Source organism: Lissotriton vulgaris, chromosome 10 (genome assembly GCF_964263255.1).
Source record: "Lissotriton vulgaris chromosome 10, aLisVul1.2, whole genome shotgun sequence".
Taxonomy (NCBI): domain Eukaryota; kingdom Metazoa; phylum Chordata; class Amphibia; order Caudata; family Salamandridae; genus Lissotriton; species Lissotriton vulgaris.
The window spans coordinates 844,730,635-844,756,939 of record NC_141698.1 but is presented as its reverse complement, the minus strand read 5'-3'; the positions used below and the strand labels follow the sequence as shown (position 1 = coordinate 844,756,939).

The following is a 26,305-nucleotide window of genomic DNA, read 5'->3' as shown; positions in this document are numbered from 1 at the left end:
TGTCTAATTCTCAGAAGGTTCAGAGGATCCCAAGGTGGGCAGTCTTTGCCAGGTCCCAACCTACCTGCTCGGAAATGGAAGGCTACATTTTTTCCTTCGTTGCATGATGTGGACCCAGCATGTGCACCACAAATATGGTTCATCCTCGCTTGTAAAGTGGGGTCTTTAAATGCGGTGGAGCTCTGCCTGCCCATTCAGTATTACAGAATGTGTTGCAAGTATTGCCTATAATGCTCAAATGCTGCCAGTGAAGGGTGCAATGCGAACACTGATGCTTGTGTTGGCCGCACAATTTCTCATTGCAGCCTTTGGAGAAGTGTGGCTCACTGGTTAGAGGAGGCAGACCTGGAAGCAGAGGTCAGCCCGGGACCAGGGTTCAATTCCCGGCTGGGCGGGGTCTTGAGTCCTAAAATGTCCATGGACTTGACAATTCTCGCTCCGGTGCCTACTCGATTCACGGGTTCACACTCTGCGACTCTGAGCAATAGCTTGCTTAATCTCCACAACGGCCCCTCGCGGCGGGATGCCTGGCTTTCACCTTGCGGATACCCTGCCGGGGTTATATCACAGGGGAATACCAGGACGGGTTCCCTAAGCAAGCGCTTAGAAACCGCTCGGCGATTTGCGCTATATAAATTCCTGTACATTTACATTTACATTTAGAATCCCACGGCCGTGGACAGATGGACTGATTCCCCAAGGTAACTTAGTTAATAACAAACTCCATTCAAATGAAATATATTAACAAATGGGATTTGTATTCTCTCTTGTTAGCGTTGTGAATGTTACTAGCAAAAACTGCATTATTTTTAAAATTAACCCAAGACTTCAGTATTAATGTTGCGATTGGATTTTATGTCACGTGTATACTCGTGCGGGGATATTGCTGAAAAATTGATTCTACTTTTGAATGCAAAAAAACTCGCAAAACACCATTGATAATCACAGTATGGTATTCTATATGGCAACCAAGTCTCTGTTAATGTCAGCTGCACTGTAATGCACCCTCCGCCCCCGGTTTCATGAGAAGCTTCCCAGCAGTTTGTTCTAATTTCCCCCTTTAATGCCCTTTACACAGATAATCACCATTGAAGGAGACCCCTGGGTCATAAAAGACTGACGTTGGCACACCCCTACTGAGTTAACAGCTGCAGAAACCCAAGAAAGGACAGCTGCAAAATCAAACAACCAGAACACGGGCATACCAGGTCAGAAGTGATTTACATCTGCATGGAGAGAGCTTCAGAAGCATCACCACTTAACCCCTTCACCTCTAACATCAATTGATGCAGCAGATATGCAAAGGGGGTCACCAGAACTTAAGAAATATACTCAACCATTAGGATTCCATCTCAAGGTACTAGTACTGGTAGCGGAGATTAAATAATAAAATCAATTCATTTTGCCTTTCTTCTTTCTGTGCTTTTTTATTTCGTTATATAAAATGTGAGCATCTTTATTTTTACTGTAAAGGCACGGCAAGCTGGCACTGCAAGTGGTAAGAAAAAATTATGCGTTCCAAACTTAAAGGTTACAGATATTTTCTCAAACTTTTCACAAATGGATCTTCATAGTTGTCAAGTGGACTCCTATTGCGTGAAACACTGTAAACCAGTGTTGGCTTTTTAGCAAGGCTCTACAATTTTTGAGCCTACGCTTACAATGTTAAGAGAAAAAATACAGGTTCAAAAACACAAGTCCTTTCTACAGAGGATCTCTGAATACATATGAACTAAACCTGAATTAGCACCAAAAAAAATCTGCATCTCAGTATGAGTTTTTTCTTAAGGGGTTTGAAAGAGCAAAGTTTGTTGCTCGTGCTCATGTCATGAGAGAGCCCTCAAGTATACTAATTCCTTGTGTGAGTAGCTCAAACAGGTCAATCTTTTTCTTTCCATTTTGGGATTTGAGACCTTTTTTATCCAATTAGAAAATCAGGAATACAAGGCCTAGGCTGCATAAAATTGACATGGAGTGGGGAACTATTTACACATAGGCCTTGGAAACTTGAGAGCGGTGCCGACACATGCTTAAACATAAACTGTGACAAAATCATCTGTGCAGGGCATGCCCACATAATCATGCCCCATGCCAACAAGAGGACAATTTTTCTGTGGCGCAAGCTCTGCAAATACAACATAAAATGTGTTATAAAATAAAAATGCAGCAAAAGAAGGATGTTTTCACATTTGTGACAACCACTAGACCTTGATGACATTTTCAAAGAGGAGGGCTTACCTGATTTCCACGTGGGCATCAACGCAGTCGGCATGGAAGGAATCCACGCGGAATTCAGTGAAGTTGAGCAGAATCTGTTTGTTGGTTTCCACTGAGATGGTGTAGACACACTCTCGGCTGCGGGGAGAGTTGTTCGGATAGTCGGGGGATGTAAACATTCCGGAGGCCTCTGTATAATCTTCCATACACGCTTTTCAGGACAAAAGGGAAAGTGGAAAATGAGTACTGACAAACTATTAAAATGCTTATTTTTAACTAAAGCTTCTACAACATGTACAATAAAAAGCGTGTAGATTGTTTACTATGAAGAAATTATTCAAAAGCAACTTCTTAATGAAAAAAAACAGCAAGATAGGAATCTATATTCTTGATAAGCTGCAAACATCTTAAGGATTTTGGAGGCCCAGGGCCAAACATATTTTTGGGGCCTCTTTTTGAAACAGCTTTGCACTTATGATCCTATTATAGCTCTTTCATGCCCTTTGTGACTAGGTCCCCCAGAGTCCACAGGCACACCCTCCAAATTCTAAATGTGTTTACATCTAATATTTAGGGCTGGTGAAGTGTGTTTTCACTAATGTATAACAGCAGCAGCTCACTATTATTGAAAATAATCTCTGTGACACCCTCCCATTTCTCATGTGTGTTGTATGAAACATAAACACAACATTTCTCCTCAAAATGTCTGTAATAGACCGTCACACATCACCCACATTAAAATAAATCAAAGGAAAACGGAATTTAAAACAATCTGTTTAAGAATTATTCAAGGTCATCCTGCAGAACAGAGCTGGCTCTACCAGTGGCCCTGGGGCCCTGGGCCTGAGCCCACTCTGCCTATGCATTAAAACGTCTCTGAATTCTACGACTGTGAGTGACATCACAGGAAATACAGAAGCAAACCAGCTGATGAGTGACTTGAGATAAAGTTCGACATTTGTTCTATGTCATTATGGACACATTGTTACACTACTGTCTGCCCACCAATGTGATCTGGAAAATGTGCTCAAATTGGTTCATTTCAGGTAAACCAGAACTACAAATCCCAGAATGCGCTGCACTGTGCTAATTAGCAGCCCTGACTCTAATGACAAGGAGCCATCTGGAAAGATTAGATTTTAGAAGGGCCCCAGAGTTGTTTCATGATGGGCTATTTTATATTGAAGGCGTCGTTCTCCAAGGAATAAGTCTGAAATGAAAGCAATTATGAAGGAGGGATTTCAAAAGATAATGTCAAAATGCTGGTGAGATGTCGGATAGCTTAGATAATTATTTTGTCTTTATGTAGGACAAATAGTCAAACTGCATCTGAACATTTCAACGGCTGCTCCCCAGTCACCAGGGGCGCCCTGCCTTTTCAAACAAAAAGTGCATTGCATGATGGGACTTGTAGTTTTGCCTTTTTCACTTCTTTTCCTTTCCTCTACACTGAATGTACTCTTCATGGACCTACTGATTTAACTTGACCTAGTTAAATTAATCTCTGCACTAAGTTGTGATTTTTAGTAATGCACATTTGCTTCTCCCTACATGCTCCCTTTAATCCGGATCACAAGACCCATTGCTCTGAGTTCCAAACTTCCTCATCACAGTCTGTATAAATGAGTTCTGTCCCACGCAAAAGACAAAATCTACCTACTCTACCTAAGAAGTGTATTCAAATATCCATGTGACAATTTTATCTCAGTGTCTAACGTATGCCTCACAAGCATCCAAGAGCCCAAAGGGTGAAAGCAAAACACAACACATCCTGCTTTATCAAACTGTGGACATCCACACATAGGCACAGAGTTGTGGAAAACTAAGGACTGGGGCCAGGAAGACTAGGATCTGTGGTATTGCTCTCCAGTAGCCACCTTGATCCAACATTCAAATGTCAAAAAACTTGTTAGAAATGAGGGTCTCTAGTTAGCAGAGGTTTTCACCTTGTCCAAGTAGGGACCCTTCCTTCTAGTCAGGGTAAGGGGATTACACTCTTTAGATAACCCCTGCTCACCCCCTTGGTAGCTTGGCACAAGAAGACAGGCTTAGCCCAAAGGCAATGTGTAAAGTACTTGTACAAAACACACACAGTAACCTAGTGAAACACTACAAATGGACACCACGCCAGAGAAAAATAAGATATCTTTATCTAAACCAAACAAGACTAAAACGACAAAAATCCAACATACACATTTTAAAATATGAATTTTAAAATGTTTCAAGCAAATCTATCCATGGAAAACTATGGATGCTTGGTTTCTACACAAATTACCTCAAATGTGTCAGAATACGCAAAGCAAAAGAGCAGCAGAGGATGCATCAGGTCCTGGATCCTTGTGGATGTGATGCAACAGTTCTACTGCACGCAGGAGAAGTGATGTGTAGAACCCGGACTGTAGGGGGAACTGAGGCATTGATCTCTGTTGGTGCTGCGATGGTGATGCATGGCACACAGGCGCGATGCGTTGAAATCCGGATGCCCTTAAGGTCGAGGCAGCGGGGGCAAACAGGCGCTGCATTGATTTCTTTAGCCGTGATCCAACGATGCTTTGATTCTAACAGCCGCACAGCAGGGCCTGTGTCGGAGCCAGTGCTGGGGTCTCAGACTTCGGAGGTTGGTGCACTGGACTCGGCCTGCGGTGAATTTGTCAGCTGCTGGCAGATGCTGTGTTGATTCTTCGGCCGCACGCCAGCGGTGCATGGAAATTCTTCCTGCACCGCGATGCTGCATCGGAAAAACAGTCACAGGATGGGCGATGCATTGATTTTCAAGTTTCTTGGCAGTTCTTTGCAGCAGGAATAACCTCTAAGGGCCCACAACTTGAGTTGGCACCACAAGGCAGGTCAGAACTCCCTGCAACCGAGTTCAAGGATGCTGGAGGTGAAATATTTGTATCCCTGAGACTTCAGAACAGGAGGCTAGCTCTGCATCAAGCCCTTGGAGATCTTTTATAAGTTGGATACCACAGCAAGGCAACAGTTTCAGTCCTTTCATCTGCCCGAAGACAGAAGTAGCAAATGAAGGTAAAACCAACAAAGCAACACACAGCAAAGGAGTAGTACTCCTCCTGGCAGCTCTTCAGCTCTTCTTCTTGGCAGGGTTTTCTTAGTTCCAGAAGTGCACTGGAATTCTGGAGTTTTAGGTCCAATACGTATGCCTTAATTACTCTTTGTAGTCTTTGTTTCAAGAGTCTCTGAGTTCAGTAAAAACCAGTTCTGTCCTCCCTGGTTCAGCTTTACTACAGGAGGTGGAGACAGCATTGTGCAGAGCAGATACAGCCTATTCAGGTGCTAGTGAAAACTTCAGGTGCTAGTGAAAACTCCTCCCATCATTCTAAATGCAGAAAGGTATATTCAGCCTGGCTATGAGTCACCCAAGAAAGGCAGGACACAGCTCAACCCCTCTTGTGACCGTCTAGAGTGAATGCTCTTCAAACACACAATTTAATAAAAAACACCTTTAATTATAGGTGTGTTAATAAATTCTGAGTTCAGCGGCCTATACTCTAAATTTCGAGTTGTTCCCCATTGAAATTTACACACATAAAAGGTTACAGTGTAGGTCCAATGATAGCCTAAGGGATAGCCTTACCTTGCAAAAGTGAACAAGCATTGGCATAGCCAATAGGTCTTGCCTTTGGAACCTTATAAGTGTTTAGTTATGCAGCAGAATATCCTTGGTGCAACAACATCAACTGTTGCATGGCTAAACACTTATAAGGTCCCAAAGGCGAGACCTATTGGCTATGCCAATGCTTGTTGCACTCTGTTACGAGCACTGTCACCAGAAAGGGTCATGTTGGCACTATATATAACAATGAAATTAAATAAATAAATAACGTACCGTGGGCCCATCTCATTTAGGTGTATGTCCCTGCTTCTGTGTTGTGTCTGTGAGGAACAGACCAAAGCCTGAAACTACCATACACTCAGGGCAAATGTTCCCAAATGATATAATTGAAAAGTATGCTACATCCGTCTGCGGTCTGACCCCTTTCTCCAAAATTCAAGCTCGCCCCTGTTGCTGTCTTCTCTAAATGCCAGAGGAGTCTCGGGCACGCCGGTCCCCAAAACCTTCGCCACTGTAACAGCACTGTGGATGGGATGATGCTGCGCCAGGGTCAGTATAGTCACTGGGAACATTAATCTTAACAGGCACTTTGGTGCTAGGCAGTTTCTGAGTCTCCTGAAGAGTCATTGAAGAACTACTTACAAATCACACTTAATTGACACAAAAATATTTTAGGATTGATCTATTTGGGGCACAATGGAGACCCATCGAAACAATTTCAAATGTGTACACATTATTAGCCACAGGTGTGCGGTAATCCTGGGTCTTTCATTAAAACACATTCTGCCCTGTCGGCACGCTGTATGGTGGTCCCCTCAGTTTCTCAAATACACGAAGATCTGCCAGCCCGATATTGTTCACACTTGTGGTGACTTAAGGGAATCGGATTCATTAAAAAAACTCTTGAGCAATGAGCAAATGTTTATGTAACTGGGCAGAGGACACAATACAAACCGAATTAAGCATTACGGAGCTGTGTTTGGGCAGCAAGCTGGGTCAGGGGGCCGTCAATGGATCAACTGCCTCAGGGGTGAGAGTTGCGGCAAAGTAAACACAGCAAATAAAAGGGGAAGCCGACGAGCAAAGAGCACAGGCGCACTCCACAGACTTTTATCGCTGTCCCAAAGGGCGCCATCGCCTAAACTAAAAACAAGTTTAAACAAGCATTGGCCGAAAGTGAAAGTGATTGCGTCAAAGAAATCACTGAAAGTCCCAGTGCCTAAATAAAAGAAGGGCATGCTCGCGATCTAAATGGCAGCTTCCTGTTTGCTGTGTGGAAACTGCTGCTACATTGATAAAAGAGTCTCGGGGCAGCTCAACATCGTGTGATTTTGGGCATATCAAAGAAATCACTGAAAGTCCCCGTGCCTAAATAAAACAAGCACGCGCTCGAGCTGAAGTTTAACAAGCATTGGCCAAAATTGAAAGTGAAGAGATCAGCAACAGAACATTGGAGAGTCGGAGCGAGGCGCGCATGCTTGTGCGTGTAATAGCAAGCTGGTGGCCGGCAAAAGCCTTTGGTAGCACTTGAAAAACCTGCTTAATATATGTCTCGCCAGACTAGCGCATGTGCTGGCTCTAGCAAGACCTAAAAACGAAATGCACAGTATTTCACTATCAGGAAATGTAACACACACCTGTACATGTCCTACCTTCAACATACACTGCACCCAGCTCATGGGAGTACCTTGGGGCCTACCTTAGGGGTGACAAACATGTAAGAAAAGGGAAGGTTAGGGCCTGGCAAGTGGGTGTACTTGACAGGTCGACATGGCAGTTAAAACTCCATGAAGACACTGCAGTGGCAGGTCTGAGTCACATTTGAAAGGCTACTTGTGTGGTTGGAAAAATCAGTGCTGAAGGCCCTCTAGTAGCAATTGACTTACAGGCCCTGGGCACACATAGTACACTATACTAGAGACTTACCAGTAAATCAAATTTGCCAATCATGGATAGCCAATCACAATTTACACAGGGAGCATTTGCACTTTGACACTGATCAGCAGTGGCAAAGTACCCAAAGCATCTAAGCTAGCAAGAACAAAATCCAACACTCAGTAACAAATGCAGGACGTAGAGGAAAAAGTAAGAGGAAACCACGCCAAGGATGCCAATTCTAACAGTACTAGATGTATTTACAGAAGTTATGCAGACTTTATTAGGAAAAAAAAGTGTTTAATGTAAAAAAAAACCCTACTGAATGGGGAACAGGTGACAGGTTAGAAGATGATTATGGTTAAGAAACCATCGCAGCAGACCTGAAATAACAGGATGGAGTCGTAGAGCTGATTGAAGCAGGCACTGGCATATAACAGGAAAAAGAACGAATGACGGCGCCACCCGCTCCTAGGGGCGTGGCGCCCTTAGGGGGCATCTGGGGCGGGAGATCGCGTATTCCCACATGAGGGCAGTAGAAGTTTGATTTTGTAACACTTTTACTAATTCACCTTTTCTTCGCTCCGAGGAAATGCTTCATGGGACAAAGGAAAGCAGTCGAAGGAATTCCCAGGTCCGGAGGAAAGTCGCCCAGTAACACAGGCAGCGGCCGTCGGAAGGAAACACAGCGTGGGCAGCAATGGCGGCAATGGGTATGAACACTGTGGCGGCCATTCTCGGACATGGCTTTGAATTCGTTTTGATGTGATGAATTTTTAAAAGGGTGATACAGCAAATACGCTAAGGCATTTTACACTATGGCTTTACGTTTTGTTCAGGAAAACAGGTCGCATGTGGCTTACCGAGTAAAAGTATAAAAATCTGTGGCGGTTACACTGATCCCGGTACCATTAGGGAATAGCCTGGAGGTTCAGCACTAGGCAGGGAGTTCTGAGACTGCTGGTTCGAGGGGCCTATGTGCCTGAGATATGCTTGTTCTTACAAAATTATATAGCATGTTTTCTCTGATATAAATAGCCCACAACAGCATTTTTAGCTCAGATTAATGTCTAATTGCATCCGGGAGATACCCATCCCCAGCGGAAAAGAACATGCTAGCTACTGGCACAGACGCAAATAAGTTACACTCCCTGTTAAAGGCAGCGGAGAAAAGCTCTTCCTGGAAATTGACTTAAGTGAGCTCTTTGAAGATGACAGGAGATTATAAACTCTGTGCCAAGGTTGACAATGTCAAAGTTGATGCCAAATTATGTTTGGCTGCAGTTAGCTGGGGCGCTTGGTTGTCATTTACGGACAGCTCACGGCTTTCCCACTGCACCTATGAATCAATTCGAGAGCAGCAAAACCACGAGGAGACGATTCATTTAGTCAGTCTCAATGTATGTCGGCCTGTCAAAACCTGCAGGACATTTGTATAGCAGAGGCGGCAGGGAAAGAAAATCTCTATAATTTTATTTTGTCTCTTCTACTCGCGCTAAGGCCATTTTATGGTCCCCTGACATTTTACTGCTCACGAGAGCCTGCCAGACCGCGTGGTAACAGCTGTGCGTTCTCACATGGTCTCTGCCTGCCATTATGTAAATCCCAGACATCTAATTACTGTAATTGAATGACTTGCGGGCAGACTTTGAAGAACATTTACAAGTAGAATAATGTAGCTGCCAGAGTACATCGTATCTTCGAAGACCCTATAACTCCTCCAAACATTTTTGAGAGAGTGCGAGAGTTTCAAAACAATTCATTTTCTAAAAAGCCAGGGCGGGTCATTTATCTTCAAAAGTGCACATCCGCCTCCGCCGCTGATGCGCAGAAATATGCCGAACAGTTGGCATTAAGTTGCAGGCAGATTTTTAAGAACAGTTACAAGTAAGAATAATGTAGCTGCCAGAATACATCGTATCCTCAAAGACCCTATAATTCCTCCAAACATTTTAAGAGAGCGCGAGAGTTTCAAGACAATTAATTTTCCAAAAAGCCAGGGCTGGTCATTTATCTACAAAAGTACACATCCGCCTCCCGCCGCTGTTGCGCAGAAATATGCCGAACAGCTGGCATTAACTGACAGGCAACCCCCAGGGCATCTTGCGAGGGCCAACGGGGAAATCCTGCAGGCAATTATTTTTGCCAACATACCCGGTGCATTTTTTACAAGCAGTGCAGCTTCAGTTTCAGCAGGGGCACGCTTTATGTTTAAAAGCATTCTGGAACCAAGGGTCGGAAGTCAGCCCGATAGAATCTACATCACTGGGGTACTTTTAGGTATCCCCTATTTTGAGTCGTGTATGTTAAATCATTGAAGAAGTGATTTATGTTTTAATACAAGTGCCCAAATGCCAGTATTGTGAAAGTATGTGTTGTCGCAACATACATTAGCTTGCCTGAACGAAGTCATGCTTTGTTTTACATGGTGTATATTGCGTCGCTTGATATTGAATTGTGACTAGCACCGAGAGGTTACAGATGCTCAGGTTCCAATGGTATCGAATGTACTGATCTCTTAAGGATGAATGCCTGAGTTGGCCCCACTGGGATGCGCAATTCTGACCCACGAAGCTACCTCCAGAACTCTTTTTAAGCGATAATCCCAGGAGACAGCTTAGCGATTTACGGGGTCGTGGGTAGTTTAATTGCCGAGCACCTGGGTCAGCACAGTAGCCATGGGAGTTCGATTTGGTTTTTAATTTTATCCCATAAGAACCACCTCGCTGCCACGCCAGCCATCTCATTGTATGCATTCCTAGACAGCGGTCTAGCAGTTGGCAGCCCCACTATTCATATCCCGGCTGCAGTATCCCAGTCTGCAGTACAAATTTTTCTCTAGACTGTGCATCAAATAATGAGAAATTGAAAAGCCGGGGTTGGGGCCCTCGGAGCCGGACTAGCATTAGTTTTAAGTGTCTTTGTTCTCTTATTCTGCCAACAACGTCTTCACACATATGGTACAAATATTACACTTGGTGCAAGCTGTCTTCCTGCGCTAAGCGCTAGCTAGGTTGGAGGTATGAAACGGGTGTGCATTAATTACAAGAATCTGGCCTCTCCTTGTATTGCATGATTTACGTTGGTAATGCCGACCTGTGGATGGCAATTAAGCAGGCCCCCCCCACTTTTCCGCTTTTTTGAGTCGTTAAGGGTCAAGTGGCACTTAACATTAGTAGCAACATAATTGCAACCAGGTAGCATTCACTTATTTTAAGGCATATGGGTTCCAGGCTGGCAGGAGATTTGGGGCTGACCTGCTGGTGGTCCTGTATTTCCTTCCCTACCTGGAAACCGTTGGTTGCCACAGGTGGTGGCAGTTATCGATTATTTACCGGCAGCCCCGTTAATCTGAGGGCTTTCTAATTTAAGGGGGAGTAGGCTATCTATTTTGGTTCAAGACCCTTGGAGAACGGGCGCTAAGCTAGAATGATTACGTATTCATGTTTAGGTATTTGGATGGATGCAGTTATGTTCATAACTAAGGAACAGTTATTTCATAGAGTTGAATGAATGAAATTTGATCTGTAGAGCGCAAGGCTGCCCGAAAGCGTTGCAGCGCTTGCTTGGGGAACCCGTCCGGGTATTCCCCTGCGAGATAGCCCATTACTGGGCAGCCCCAAGGCGAAAGCCAGGCATCCCCCTGCGAGGGGCCGTTTTGGAGATTAGGCAGGCTATTGCCCAGAGTTGCGGGGTGGGACTCCATGATTGGAGTGGACACCGAAGCGAGAATTGTCAGGTCCAGGGACATTTGAGCCCAAGACCCGCCGAGGCGGGGAATTGAACCCTGGCCCGGGCCGGGCCGGATCTCTGCATCGGGGTTTGCCGCTCCAACCACTTAAGCCACACTTCTAACCCTGTGGTAGCTTGGCACAGAGCAAGCAGGCTTACTTTGGAGGCAGGGTATAGATTAGGCTTGCAATTTCCCTCAACAAATCAGTTTATGTCACAGATCGTGACCTGGTGTCTTGGCTCTATTAGCCCTTCCGAAAGGCCTCAAATCCAGAGGGTTACCTTTAACAAAAATATTGGTAAACATTACACTAGACCTGTTCTCAATATTTCAGACAATTTTCTTAAATGCCGTTATTATATGGGTGGCCCTCAAGCGGGTAATGTACCTTTTCAGCATTAAGTACTAATAGGCCCAGGGCGATCCCGTTCATTATAAATTGGTAAACAATTTCTTAAAGCAACAAGTGTTGGATCTTCGCCAGTTGCATGGTTTGTATTGCAAGGATCTACGTAATCTGTTAGACCAGGCATCCTTAACGAGGTATTTTTATAAATCTTGACGTCATGAGTACAGTCAATACGCGGTAAAGGTGTCGCTTCCCCCCCCCCTTTTTAAACAGGAAAATTGGCATGCAAGCAAATGGCCCATGGTCGTTACTTATTATTTTCTTAGTACGCAGCGGTTGCATGTGCAACATAGGGAGGTTTTACCATTTTAAAACAAACATTGTATAGTATAAGTAGAGGAAGCATTCATTTCAGGGTGTAACATTTCTAAGTTCTTTTTCGGGTTGTTCATTACGCATCTTTCTTTTCTCTGGTGTCTTAGACAGTACATAGTGAATAATGTACACAAAAAGCTGCGAGGAAGGCCTGAACTAATCCCAACCACTTGTTAGTGTCCAGTCCACATCCTAAGTCATTGTAAAGAGCCGCACATGTAGAAAGATGCCACTTTCTGCCAAAGCAAATGTGCCTCTCTGGAAGCGTCCATGTCACACGAGCGTGGATGATTTAGGCATGGTGTTTTAAATGTCGGACCTATGGGTTTATGGGCTACAGGCCCGGACGGTGAAAGTGCAAAAGGTCGCTGGCATTGGAATTCATGGCTCATTTACTAATGGATTAGCTATACGTAACCTTAGTCTTGGATTTCATTGCTCATTTACTGATGGACTAGCTATACGTTACCTTAGTCTCAATAACGGATAACCTCATTTTCTGGAAGAAAACATTAATTTGTTTCCCTATGAGTACTTGGGTTATTGATATCATGGTATGTCATTACTATGATTGATTAATGTTAATCAGATAATTTACCGAAGCAGCTTACACGTACATGGTTAAGGCGTTCACATTGTAAGGGCGTAAAGTATGCCTTCATTTAGATATAACCCTCTTAATGTGACCATCCGCAGTTACTAAGTGTCGGATGTTACATTCACTGCAATACCCCATTAGCTAAGATTAGGTTCCGTCAGCCGCGGAGCATGCGTCACATTATTCATTCTTTGCATCATCTTCCCTTGGGTATCGCATTTGATAATGGAGGAAAGAACCCCCAGGAGCATAGAATTCCCAGATGCTCCCCAAGCTTGCAATCATCTATGAATTTAACTGAGGATCAGTACTGCCAGGTAGCTTGACAAGGAAGGCAGGTCACTGCAGGAAGTGGCAGTCAGCTTGAAGTTAAGTTATCAACTGTCTACCTCTTACGTTACTGTGGGAGGCCCTGTGTGTCATCAGCTATGAATTGATACAGGAACAGGGTGTGGTGCGAGGTGGCACCCAGCAACAAAGTATTTTTAGGTCGGGGGGAGGGCGAGCGCGCCAGTTAGCTACTCGCCCTGTGGCGGGGTCCCAGGCAAGAAAAGGCGGTGGACTTCCATTTTGGTATGGACTGGATGCCCCTTGGAAAGGGCAAACAGTCATTGTGGGGCTCTGGGCTGGCGGGAGAGGGGGGACTGACCTGCTGGTGGTCCTTGACCTCTCCTCCCCTACCCAAGATGCCTTGGTATATGTTTATAACATTGAAGGGGGTATGCCCCAGTATGGTTGTCTCATGGAGGCACATTATTTACCTGCGGCTCCGTTGACCGGAGGGCGGTCAACTTAAGGAGAGCAGGCTATCTTTGTTGATTATTTACCTGTGGCTCCGTTGACCGGAGGGCGGTCAACTTAAGGAGAGCAGGCTATCTTGGTTGTGGCCTGCTGGCACAGCCCGAAGGTTAAGGAAAGGCCCCTTGGAGAGTGGGTTGAAAATGTATTGACAATGTACAACCTAGAGATTTATTTATAAGCAAAGTATTTTAAAGATTTACCATAAGCAAGATGAATAAAGGATTAATAATCCGAGATGAATAAAGGATTAATGACACTGCTTTAAGATTCAATAAAAGACTACGCGGTGAACGACAACACCTTGTTTCGTGTCTTTTATGGGAGGGCGACTCGCTCCTGGTATGCACACTATGACGGCGCCACCCGCTCCTAGGGGCGTGGCGCCCTTAGGGGGCATCTGGGGCGGGAGGCCAGCAGGAATGTCCGGGAGGCAGCAGCAGAACAGGGGAGGGGCAGCCAGCGAAGCAGGTCCAAGTGAACCTATCATGGGAGACCAGAGTCGCCAGGAAGGCAGGGTCGACCTTCCCTCCCCCGAGGGTATAAAACCTCGGGGGAGGCAGAGCTAATCCTCTTTTGTCTTCTCCCTACAGCTCCGGCAGCAGACCAGCAAAGAATTACCCACCCACCCATCCCGGCAACAAGGAAGAGCTTGGCGGGGTCCCAGGCAAGAAAAGGCGGTGGACTTCCATTTTGGTATGGACTGGATGCCCCTTGGAAAGGGCAAACAGTCATTGTGGGGCTCTGGGCTGGCGGGAGAGGGGGGACTGACCTGCTGGTGGTCCTTGACCTCTCCTCCCCTACCCAAGATGCCTTGGTATATGTTTATAACATTGAAGGGGGTATGCCCCAGTATGGTTGTCTCATGGAGGCACATTATTTACCTGCGGCTCCGTTGACCGGAGGGCGGTCAACTTAAGGAGAGCAGGCTATCTTTGTTGATTATTTACCTGTGGCTCCGTTGACCGGAGGGCGGTCAACTTAAGGAGAGCAGGCTATCTTAGTTGTGGCCTGCTGGCACAGCCCGAAGGTTAAGGAAAGGCCCCTTGGAGAGTGGGTTGAAAATGTAATGACAATGTACAACCTAGAGATTTATTTATAAGCAAAGTATTTTAAAGATTTACCATAAGCAAGATGAATAAAGGATTAATAATCCGAGATGAATAAAGGATTAATGACACTGCTTTAAGATTCAATAAAAGACTACGCGGTGAACGAAACACCTTGTTTCGTGTCTTTTATGGGAGGGCGACTCGCTCCTGGTATGCACACTATTGGTTCGTGAAGCAATCAACAAGCTTCACAGATTCTTCTACACATAGAAAAACAGGAAATGACGCAAAGGATAAGGGAACAGTAATTTGCCATGATGGATTGTTAATTCTGACAAAAAACATAGTGGCAATCATCTTGGTTTGGGAAAAATGGAAAAAGTATCTTCAGGCATGTGTTGTATGAAAAAACGTTTTAGCAAACACCCAGAACTTTCCTGAAATTCTTGCGGACCTAGGGTCACGCCACAGTGAGTGCCAAACAGCCGTAACCTGGAAGGCACCCCCTCCAAAGGTAGACAAAACAAGTTGGGAGCCAACAGCACAGCGACCTACATACTGCCATCCATGTGCCCAAACCTTCACAGGGAGGAAGATGCTGCTGGGGAGCGAACTGGCCCAGGAAGAAGCATGGACCCTGGACATTACTTATTACAGTCTTGTCTCACTGGGCACTACATAGGTGTGGGCAGGTTCTTCACCTATTAAACGTCTGCGGTCTCCCGCTCTGCAGCCTAAGCAAATACCAACTAATAATAGAACTTTGGCCAAGAGATATTTCAAATCCGCAGCCTGAATAGGTTCAAAAAGAGAATTCTACAGACCTTGCAGATTCCATGAAGGGATAGGGGACAAGTTTCTAACTCAGCAACATTAGGAATATCTGACTCTTTAAAGGTTTTAACCACAGACCACTGTCTGCTTAAGGTGAATACTGCCACAGCCAACAAAAACATTATGCATGAAATCAATAATTTTAAATGCTCACAAGAAGAAGCAAAAAGCCCTCAAGGAGGAGCACCAAAGTTCGAAATTCCACCAATATCTACCATATACCATAAAAATCAGAGGTTTACAAGACTGCTGAATGCACATGACAACCTGTGAAGAAAACTTTTAGCCTTTAAAGTTAACCTCAGAAGCTTCCGCCAACTAGCTGAAGCAGACTGACAGATTCTTCTGGAAGAAAGGGAAAGGTATTGTTGAAAAGGTGAATCAAGACTGAATTGACAGTTGGTAGAGAGAATTATACCAGGGATCTCTGGGAAAATCAGGAGAACCTGGGCCAATCAGGAGAACCTGGGCCAATCAGAAGAACATGCACATGTTTATCTGGGATCTTTCTCAGAGCTCTAAGGAATAAAAATAATTAAAAGAACCTCACAAAAAAGGCCCGAAGTTCATGGCAGGGAAAATGGAAACAACCTCTAGGCCATCAGATAAACGAATGTTTGAAAGCAGAGAATTGTTCTCTGATGCGAAGTAGTGTATTAGGGTAAACTAAAAAGACTTGTAATCCTCTGGAACAGATCGTGGAAGGGTCTATACATGACATTAACCTAGCTGGTCCACTGGCACATTCCCCGTCCCCACCAAATGAACTACCATCAAAGAGGGGAAACATCCTTTACAACACAACTTTTACCACGCAGTGCCTTTACGACGCAACTTTTACAACGCAAACCATTACAACGCATTGCGCTGGGGGGCGCTCTAGGATAGGGAATAGGTTTAATTTACTATCCAACACCTTCCCTACTATCCACGGGGACTGGAGTTGGAATAGTAAATTAAACTATTCACTATCCAGTGCCCCAAAGCACTACGCGTTGTAAAGGCATGCGTTGTAAAAACGCGATTTAAAGGCATGCGTGGTAAAAGCATGCGTTGTAACGTCATACATCCATTAAAGAGAGAGAGAGGTGGACTCTGCAGGTGTGGATGCCAAAAGAGGAATACTTGAGTTCTTGTGGCAATTTACATAAGAATGGGACACTTGTTGCCTGTCTTTACACAAATCATCTGTACGTGAAGAATTTGCTGTAAATGTAACAGGGCTTGAAGAATAGCAGACAACTCTCTAACTCCCTTGAATTGGAAAAGTTCAGCTATTCTTTTTTGAGACCATCAACCTTGATGTAACAATCTTCCCAGGTCTCCCCCCCCCCCCAACCAGTGCTGTTGGAACACATGAACAATATGATGAGAGGGCAAAAAGAAAAGAGGAACCCCACTGATTAGGTCCCTGGGTCCAGTCACAACTGGAGTTCTTGATAGATCTGGGGAGTCACAGAGGTTAAGGCTTCATAATTCTAAGAGACTGGACTCCAATAGGTAATCACAGGCTGAACCAAGGATTCAAGGTGACTCTGAGACCAAGGTTCAGTCACTCAGGAAGGCAATATTTATCCTTGCATGCTTAAACAGTTTCTGCCACTGCCTTTCATTTCACCCAATGTCTTATTTATATTTGTTTTTACTAACTGCAATATTAAAAATACATTTTATAAATATGTTCTCACATGGTTCATTAACTTCAGATTCATTCACTGCTGAAGAAACACACAAACCAAGTCTGTATGAAGAAATGTTCTTGGGAATTGAAGACAATGGGCGGATAAATCCAATTGATAGCAAACAACTAGGAATGGAGCTGTTGGCAAATGTATTGAACTCCCTTGCTCCCTTGGACAAAGAGGGGACATATGTAGGCCAGTTCTCTAAATAAGGAAATATTAATGAAGGCCCCCATGCAATGAAGCAAGAACTCTTGTAAAGACTTTTGGAGCAGCTGCCTGTCCAAAGTTTAAAAAAGGTAGCCCTCAGAAATGATAATGGTGCCCGAACCCAGGTATCTTCATGAGTCTGGGTGAATGTAATGTTCCAATAGACTTCCTTAAAGTCAAAAGAGGCTAACATACTCGCTTGGGGCAACCAATGTTATGTTATGTTACAGAAGTCTTGTATAGCGCACGGCTACTCCAAGGAGTGTCCCGGCGCTTTTAATGTAAACCTGTAGTAGAAACACAACACAGCAAATAAACGGGGAAATAGTTCAGAAAAAAGAGCGTATGTGTAGTATCCCATGTTAAGTGTACCATTCCTTCTTAGAATTGTTATTGTACATTCCTGTCCCAACATTCTATCTGTACTACCTGATCAGATCCTACTGGTGTTATGCTGGAGGTGGTTGTTTAAGCTGTCTCTCAGAATAAACTACTTCTAACTTCTCTGTGGCTTCTTAGAGTGATTACTACATAAATTTGGCGACGAGGATGGGATTTACAACCCCAGCTTCAAAAGAAGAATTTCCGGATTTAAGGACATTTGTTGGAAAATTCTGAAAAACTGACAGCGTTCGCCTTTACAGCTAAAAGTTACCAGGTATTTTTGTTTAAGCTGTCTCTCAGAATAAACTACTTCTAACTTCTCTGTGGCTTCTTAGAGTGATTACTACAGTATCTAAAGAGCGAATAGCCAGGTTTTAAGGCCCTTCCTAAAGGTCAACAGATTGGAAGTACTTCGCAATGCCACAGGCAGAGTGTTCCACAACTGTGGCGTCAACAGCCTGAAGGACCGGCCCCCAATGTGTGCCTTTTTTATTCGGGGGACCACAGCCAGGGAAAGAGACTCGGATCTGAGGGAACGGGTCGGGCGATAGAAGGCTAGCCTCTTCTGGAGATATTTCGCTCCCGTAGCATGAAGAGCCTTGTGGGCCAGGGTCAAGGCCTTAAAAACTATCCGCTTCCGGACAGGCAGCCAATGAAGTGACTGCAGGAGGCCAGAAGTTCTAACTCGCCTGTGGAGGCCAAAAATGGCCCGTGCTGCCGAGTTCTAGACCACCTGCTGCCGTTGCAGGAGATACTCCGGCAGGCCAAGATATAGGACGTTGGAGTAGTCCAGTCTAGAGCCAATTAAGGCCTGGACCGTAATCTTCCTGTGATTTTCTGGAAGCATCGGCAGAAACCTGCGGAGCATCTTTAGGAGGCGGTAAGGGGGACGGTGGCAGCTTCTCCCCGACCCCGCTTGGCGACATTCTCGAGCACTCAGCTCTTCCTGTGTTTTAATTGATGCTCTATGAGCTCGTGAAAGATTTTAGACTGCAATTTGATTTAGCGCTGTTTTAAAAAGGGAATAATTGTTTGTGTTCACTCTGACTACTAGTTCACATTGAAAAATCCGCTTACCTACACGCACTGAGGGATCCGATCCGCTGTAGCTAGACCTGTGCCTGCACGCCCAGTCCGACCCTCCAGCCAATCACGGGCGCGGAAGGCGGGGCAGAGCCAGAAACAACCAGGGAGGCGAGCGGTTACCGCTCTAGCTCTCCCCTACTCGAGGGTATAAAGACAGCGAGGAGGCGATCAACTTTGCGGTAAGGGGGACGGTTGCAGCTTCTCCCCGACCCCGCTTGGCGACATTCTCGAGCACTCAGCTCTTCCTGTGTTTTAATTGATGCTCTATGAGCTCGTGAAAGATTTTAGACTGCAATTTGATTTAGCGCTGTTTTAAAAAGGGAATAATTGTTTGTTTTCACTCTGACTACTAGTTCACATTGAAAAATCCGCTTACCTACACGCACTGAGGGATCCGATCCGCTGTAGCTAGACCTGTGCCTGCACGCCCAGTCCGACCCTCCAGCCAATCACGGGCGCGGAAGGCGGGGCAGAGCCAGAAACAACCAGGGAGGCGAGCGGTTAGCGCTCTAGCTCTCCCCTACTCGAGGGTATAAAGACAGCGAGGAGGCGGTCAACTTTGCGGTAAGGGGGACGGTGGCAGCTTCTCCCCGACCCCGCTTGGCGACATTCTCGAGCACTCAGCTCTTCCTGTGTTTTAATTGATGCTCTATGAGCTCGTGAAAGATTTTAGACTGCAATTTGATTTAGCGCTGTTTTAAAAAGGGAATAATTGTTTGTGTTCACTCTGACTACTAGTTCACATTGAAAAATCCGCTTACCTACACGCACTGAGGGATCCGATCCGCTGTAGCTAGACCTGTGCCTGCACGCCCAGTCCGACCCTCCAGCCAATCACGGGCGCGGAAGGCGGGGCAGAGCCAGAAACAACCAGGGAGGCGAGCGGTTAGCGCTCTAGCTCTCCCCTACTCGAGGGTATAAAGACAGCGAGGAGGCGGTCAACTTTGCGGTAAGGAGGACGGTGGCAGCTTCTCCCCGACCCCGCTTGGCGACATTCTCGAGCACTCAGCTCTTCCTGTGTTTTAATTGATGCTCTATGAGCTTGTGAAAGATTTTAGACTGCAATTTGATTTAGCGCTGTTTTAAAAAGGGAATAATTGTTTGTGTTCACTCTGACTACTAGTTCACATTGAAAAATCCGCTTACCTACACGCACTGAGGGATCCGATCCGCTGTAGCTAGACCTGTGCCTGCACGCCCAGTCCGACCCTCCAGCCAATCACGGGCGCGGAAGGCGGGGCAGAGCCAGAAACAACCAGGGAGGTGAGCGGTTAGTGCTCTAGCTCTCCCCTACTCGAGGGTATAAAGACAGCGAGGAGGCGGTCAACTTTGCGGTAAGGGGGACGGTGGCAGCTTCTCCCCGACCCCGCTTGACGACATTCTCGAGCACTCAGCTCTTCCTGTGTTTTAATTGATGCTCTATGAGCTCGTGAAAGATTTTAGACTGCAATTTGATTTAGCGCTGTTTTAAAAAGGGAATAATTCTTTGTGTTCACGCTGACTACTAGTTCACATTGAAAAATCCGCTTACCTACACGCACTGAGGGATCCGATTCGCTGTAGCTAGACCTGTGCCTGCACGCCTAGTCCGACCCTCCAGCCAATCACGGGCGCGGAAGGCGGGGCAGAGCCAGAAACAACCAGGGAGGCGAGCGGTTAGCGCTCTAGCTCTCCCCTACTCGAGGGTATAAAGCATCTCGTCGGCCCAACGCGCAGTGTTGACGCGCAGTGTGGCGCCTACTCCTGCGCCTAAGACGAGCCAAAGACCAGCCCGTCTGTGCCCGTCCGCGACAGGACGGGGCCAGGGGCAGGTGGTTATGGCGTCCACAAGTTTTCACCCTGTGCCGATCCATCGCCCTACACTTACGTACTCTAGACAGTCCTTATTGGATCTGGGCAGGTATGTTTCTACTCTGTGCCCCTATAGGGCTGATTGCTGTTTAGAGGGACCTTTTACCTGCAGGGTTTGCTCCACACAGTTTACTAGCAATACTGTAATAACTCCTTGTTACAAATGCCCGATCGTATCTGACCATACTAAATACTCGATTAAGACAACTGCTAGTCCTCCTAATGATCCACCTCTAAACTGTAAAAACCTCCTGTGCAATGTACGCTCATTAGTGTCTCACTCCATTCAGGTTTGGGACCTTATCACTTCTGAGAGGCCACATTTCTGTTTCTTAACTGAGACCTGGCTTAAGCCTCACACTGTCCCAACTATAACTATGGGAGTGCCGGCATGGTACAAAATAGTGAGGATGGACCGCCCTATTAAAACTGGGGGTGGGTTAGCCATTGTTTTTAAACAGGAAATGGAGGTGGTGGTTAATGAGACGGTATGTAACCCACAAATGGAGCTCTTGATTTTTACCATTAACCCCAGCTCTAGGGAATCTAGGAAAGGAGCACTAGTTTATCGGCCTCCGGGCCCTGCTGGGAATTTTTCTATCCAACTTGTGGAAGCACTTGCCCCCCATATGCAAATGAACTCTGATTTCATTGTGGTAGGGGACTTTAATGTCCATAGTGAAATTGCGACATGTCTTGAGGCACAGACCCTCCTGGCTGACCTGTCCACACTTGGCTTTAATTTGGCGAATCAGGGACCTACACACATAGCGGGTCATACTCTTGATCCTGTGCTATACAATTCCTCTTATATAAATAGTCTCCCTCCTTACCATGTGGATTGGACTGACCACGCCATTATCGAATTCTATACTCGCTCCAACCATAAGACAAAAGGTATTCGGAGGAGTATGGCAGATGTCAGAAGACCCTGGAACAAATTAACTCCTGAGGGTTTTAGGGAGAACTACTCAGAACCCACTTGGGCGGAAGTTGGGGACAATGTGACCTCAGCTTTAACCAAATTCAATGAAGCTATAACTACAACCATTGATTGTGTTATTCCTTTGAGGACATACAAACCACGGCCTGCCCCTAAGCAAGAAGTTTGGTTCACAGACGATCTGAGACAGCTAAAGCTCACTACGAGGAAGCTAGAGAAACGATGGAGAGCCACTCGGAAAGTAGAGGACAAAGATAACCACAGGGCCTCCCAAAAAAGTTACGACAAAGCTATTCGGGCTGCGCGGAAACATCATATCGCAGCCCAATTATCAGCAGCTGGTAATAACTCCAAAGTTCTCTACCAAATTCTACAAACATTCACCAAGCCCTCGGCCTGTGAAACGGATGGGATTGAGTCCCAGGAACTGTGTAATAACATTTCACAGTTCTTTGTCAGAAAAATTGAAGGCATCTATGCTAAGATCTTAGCCTCAAAATCCACTGTTAATAGCATGGACTCTGCCTATAGCATACCTAGCTCAGTAGGAAACAAGATCAGTAAACTTACGGAATTCCCACCGGTATCTACGGAGGAGATGTCCACCTTAATCACTCAGACAAAGAGTGGGTGCCCTTCAGATATCATACCAGCACGGGTCATGGCACTTTTGAGTGACGAGCTGGGGGTTGGAGTCCGACAGGTCATCAATCTTTCTCTGAGCACAGGGGAAGTTCCCCTTGGCTGGAAGCAGGCCTTGGTAAGACCGCTACGGAAAAATAACTCCATTCCGTGGACAGATCTGACAAACCTGAGACCCATTTCTCTCCTCCCTTTTTTAGGGAAGCTTACTGAGAAGTTTGTGAACCGGCATTTATCTAAATACATCGAGAGTGCAGGGGGGCTTGATCCTTCCCAGTCGGGGTTTAGACCCAGGCACAGCACAGAGACCGCCTTGCTGTCCGTCGCTGACGATCTTCGTATGCTACAGGATAAAGGGTTTTCCGTTATTCTGGTGCTCCTAGATCTGTCAGCGGCGTTTGACACTATTTCACATGAGATCATGACCTCCAGACTAATTGACATCGGTCTGGAAGGCAAGGCGCTGGCCTGGTTAAGGAGTTTTTTTACCAACCGCACTCAGAGAGTCATACTGGGTCCATACCAGTCAGAGGAGGTTGAGATCTCAAAGGGGGTGCCACAGGGCTCCTGTTTGAGCCCAACGCTTTTTAACATCTATGTGGCACCCCTAGCTAACATCATGAGATGTCATGGGTTTATCCCTGTATCGTATGCAGACGATACTCAACTCCTCTTCCCTTTTAAAACCATGACCCCTGAGGTGCGTAACTCCTTTGCACAGGGAATGAAAGAGTTGGCACATTGGATGGCAGCAAATTTCCTTCAGTGTAACGTCTCTAAGACTGAGGTTATGCTCTTTGGGGAAGCCAAACGACTTTGGACTCCTGACTGGTGGCCTCAAGACCTAGGCCCAGTCCCTGTACCTAGAGTCGTTGTGAAAGATCTAGGAGTTAAGTTGGATCAGGAGCTTGCCCTTAAACATCATGCTAATCAAGTTGTAAGCTCCTGTTTCCATGTTATTGGCCTTCTCCGACGGGTATTTCCCCTGTTACCCGATACAACAAGGAAAACACTAGTACAGTCGCTAGTGCTGAGCAGACTGGATTATTGCAATGGTCTGTTGCTGGCCGCCAATGAGGGTGTCATGGCCAGAATACAAGTCGTGCAAAATACAGCTGCACGGCTTGTTTTTAATGCCCCAGCCCGTACTCCCTCAATGCCACTACTAAACAAACTCCACTGGCTTACTGTAAAACAGAGGGTGTTGTTTAAAACATGCTGCACCATCCACAAATGCCTCATTGGCAAAGGACCTGACTATCTGACCAAAAAGTTCATTCCCTATACCCCCTTAAGGTCTCTGAGATCGGGAGAGCAACAACTGTTATGTGTCCCCAAGTTTTGGAAATGTAGACAAGGGGGAAGGGCTCTGTCAGTAGCTGGGCCAAAGCTCTGGAATGATCTCCCCATGACATCAGAGTTTGTAAGGAACATTTTCCTTTTAGGAAAAAACTAAAAACTTTTTTGTTCAATTACTAGCTCTGGTAGGGCAATTGAAATACACCGGTCAGGGCTTTTGTTCACAGATGCTGCCAAAGGCGCGGAGATACTCCTTAGGGAGTCGAGTTCCCAGCGCGTTACAAATCTGTAAATAAATAAATAAAAAACATGTACCTGTAAGGCCCAAGATCTGTGATCTCAGCGTCAGACCATTGTCGATCTTGACCCCCAGATTCTTGGCTAGCTGGGAAGAGCCTGCTGGGGGAAACATATTGGCAGGCCACAATTCCTGCCAGTCCGGGTCCGACCGGCAACCAAACAAAGACGGCATGGATAGTTACTATTTTGAAAGGAAGTTGAAGGATAAAGACGTATTCTGTTGTTGCGGCCATTACTGGCTGACATTCCCCTGACTTACTTGGTAGAAAAAATAGAATTAAGTAACAACCCTGCTTTATTTTGTGCTCAGGGATTGAAGAAATTGTAGCATTTGCTAGCAAACAATGTATTTCCTGAAAGACAGTCTTGGACTGAAGACAATATCGATGGCAAGGAATGGAGTGAAATACCTCTGTGAACTCAATATTGCAGCCATGCTGAATCATTTGTAGAACTCAGGCTTCCCACATTAAAGAACTCCAGATCTCTTATAAAGTTCAGAAGATAGCCATTTACAGGACCCTCCTCTAATTGGCACTCTGTGGATAGTCATGGCTTAGGGGGAGAAGACAGGAATGGAAGAGGACAGGAACCAGGATTTGATTGAGAGACGCCTCCACACCATTCCTTAAAGGAGCTGGTTTTGACTTTTAGATGCAACAATGGGCCAAAAGCTCTTTTTAAACTGGTGCCACACTTGCTTCACAAGGTCAACTCAAGTGATTAGAACACCACTTTTCTCATTATTGGCATTTATTTAAAATTAAATACATTCTGGGAGTTTTAGTCTAAATTTGCTTCAATTAAATTAGCATACCTTAAAACAACAACTTTTAAAAGGAGAAGCCAGGACAGGAAACATATGCTCTACCATTGTAATCCTTCTATTAAATTACACCTATACATAGGCACATGAATCACTGATGAACCATCTGTTCCACAAATACACAGATCACAATCCACACATACCCGCTACACTGTATACTTTCACTTTTGCACAGAACACCTTAGCATACACATACATTCTTCACAATTACGCATAGCCACAATACGATTCTTCAAAGAATCGTCATTGGTTTTGTTAGTTCACCACCTTTTTTTGGTAAGTGACAGTAACTGACTTATACATTTGGGTGGGGCTTGAATCATGCCAACTTAATAAGCCTGATGTAGTTAGGTCAAAACACAGTTCTTATTGAATTTCTGCTCAATCCCTGGAAGCTATGCTACAATAAGCCAGCAATCCCCAGAGAACACAGTAAACTTCTCTAAACAATTTATATAAATAGAGAAAAATACTAATGAGCAAAGGGATACCACCATCAATAATACTGGAAAAGGAAAAACAACACCTATGATTTTTTTAAGTTCAAATACCGCTTAGATAAAGTAGAGCACCATTTACAAACAACATCTATCAAACAGAAAATACCAGTAAAACGTTTTACCTTCGTACTTAGGCTCTGAAATGGAATTCAAAATCCTTCAGCGTACGGTGCTTTAGCAGGTCAGGGCTAACATCTGTAGCCAGGTACAACTTAATGAAGCCGGATTTAATGAAGTAATAAAATTCAAAGCTGAAAAAACCTGTTTTTTTTCTCAACTGCTATGGTTGTGGCCTTCTTGGACATGTCTCAACACCTTGCCTCCAGATGTGGACAAATATCCCTCTTTTCACCAATTGCTGCAAACATTTGTTCTGGTCATGACTTAGGGCCCTTGTTCTTCCTTGTAGACTTCTAGCCAACAGGTCACTCTCTGGTTTAATTTCCTGTAGGATCCAGTCCGCTGGTCATCTGGGTCCTCTTGGAATCAGGAATCAGGAGGTCCACCATCTTTGTGGAGCAGTTCCAGTCTCTGGGTGCCCACAAATGTAATGAGTCCTTGAGTACTCTTTTTCTAGCAGAAGTCAGAAGTCTTTCTTACAGTGTAACTTTCTTCTTCTGGTCTTTCCTTCCCAAGTTTACGAAGATTCTAAGAAGTTGGTATTGAGATGCCAACCTTATCCTGTGCACTAGCCATTTATTTTGAGGATTTTCACTATCCAGATCTAGCTACTTTCTCACCCTATGCCCACCTCATTTTGCAGCACTTCTTCAAAGCTTTACTGTAAAACTACCCAAAAGCCCCTGTTTCAAGATTGCAGAATCCTTCTGCCACTAAGCAGGTTTTTCTCCAGCTCCCTACAAATTTTCTTGTGTAGATGAACTCTCCTCTCACCAGCAGGTTCGGACTGGCCGTTGCAGGCGCCGGGCAATCCCCAGTTGCGCCGCAAGGGTGTGGGCCGGTTTTGGGCCCCTGGGGGGCGTTTTTGTTACAGGGCTGTGCAAAATCGGCTGTGTAACAAAATCAGCCGAAAACCGGCCCGGGCAAAGAGCTTGGTCGCTCGTTTGCAACCCCAACACCCCCCCCCCCCCAAGGGGGTGGGGGGGTAGTGGCCGAGGACTTTGCCAGGGCCGGTTTTGGATCCCAGTCCGGCCTGCTCACCAGCACCATAACAGTT

At 45.4% G+C, this 26,305-nt stretch overlaps 1 protein-coding gene across 1 annotated transcript in view; it reads right to left on the bottom strand.

Moving 5' to 3' along the window:
* The window catches only part of CUBN (cubilin), a 1,372,460-nt gene that overhangs the window by 1,003,255 nt on the left and 342,900 nt on the right, over positions 1 to 26,305 (bottom strand). The window contains exon 23 of the mRNA XM_086941783.1: positions 2,239 to 2,428. Within this exon, the coding sequence (XP_086797909.1) occupies positions 2,239 to 2,428 (190 nt within the window). The remainder of the gene's footprint in view (positions 1 to 2,238; positions 2,429 to 26,305) is intronic.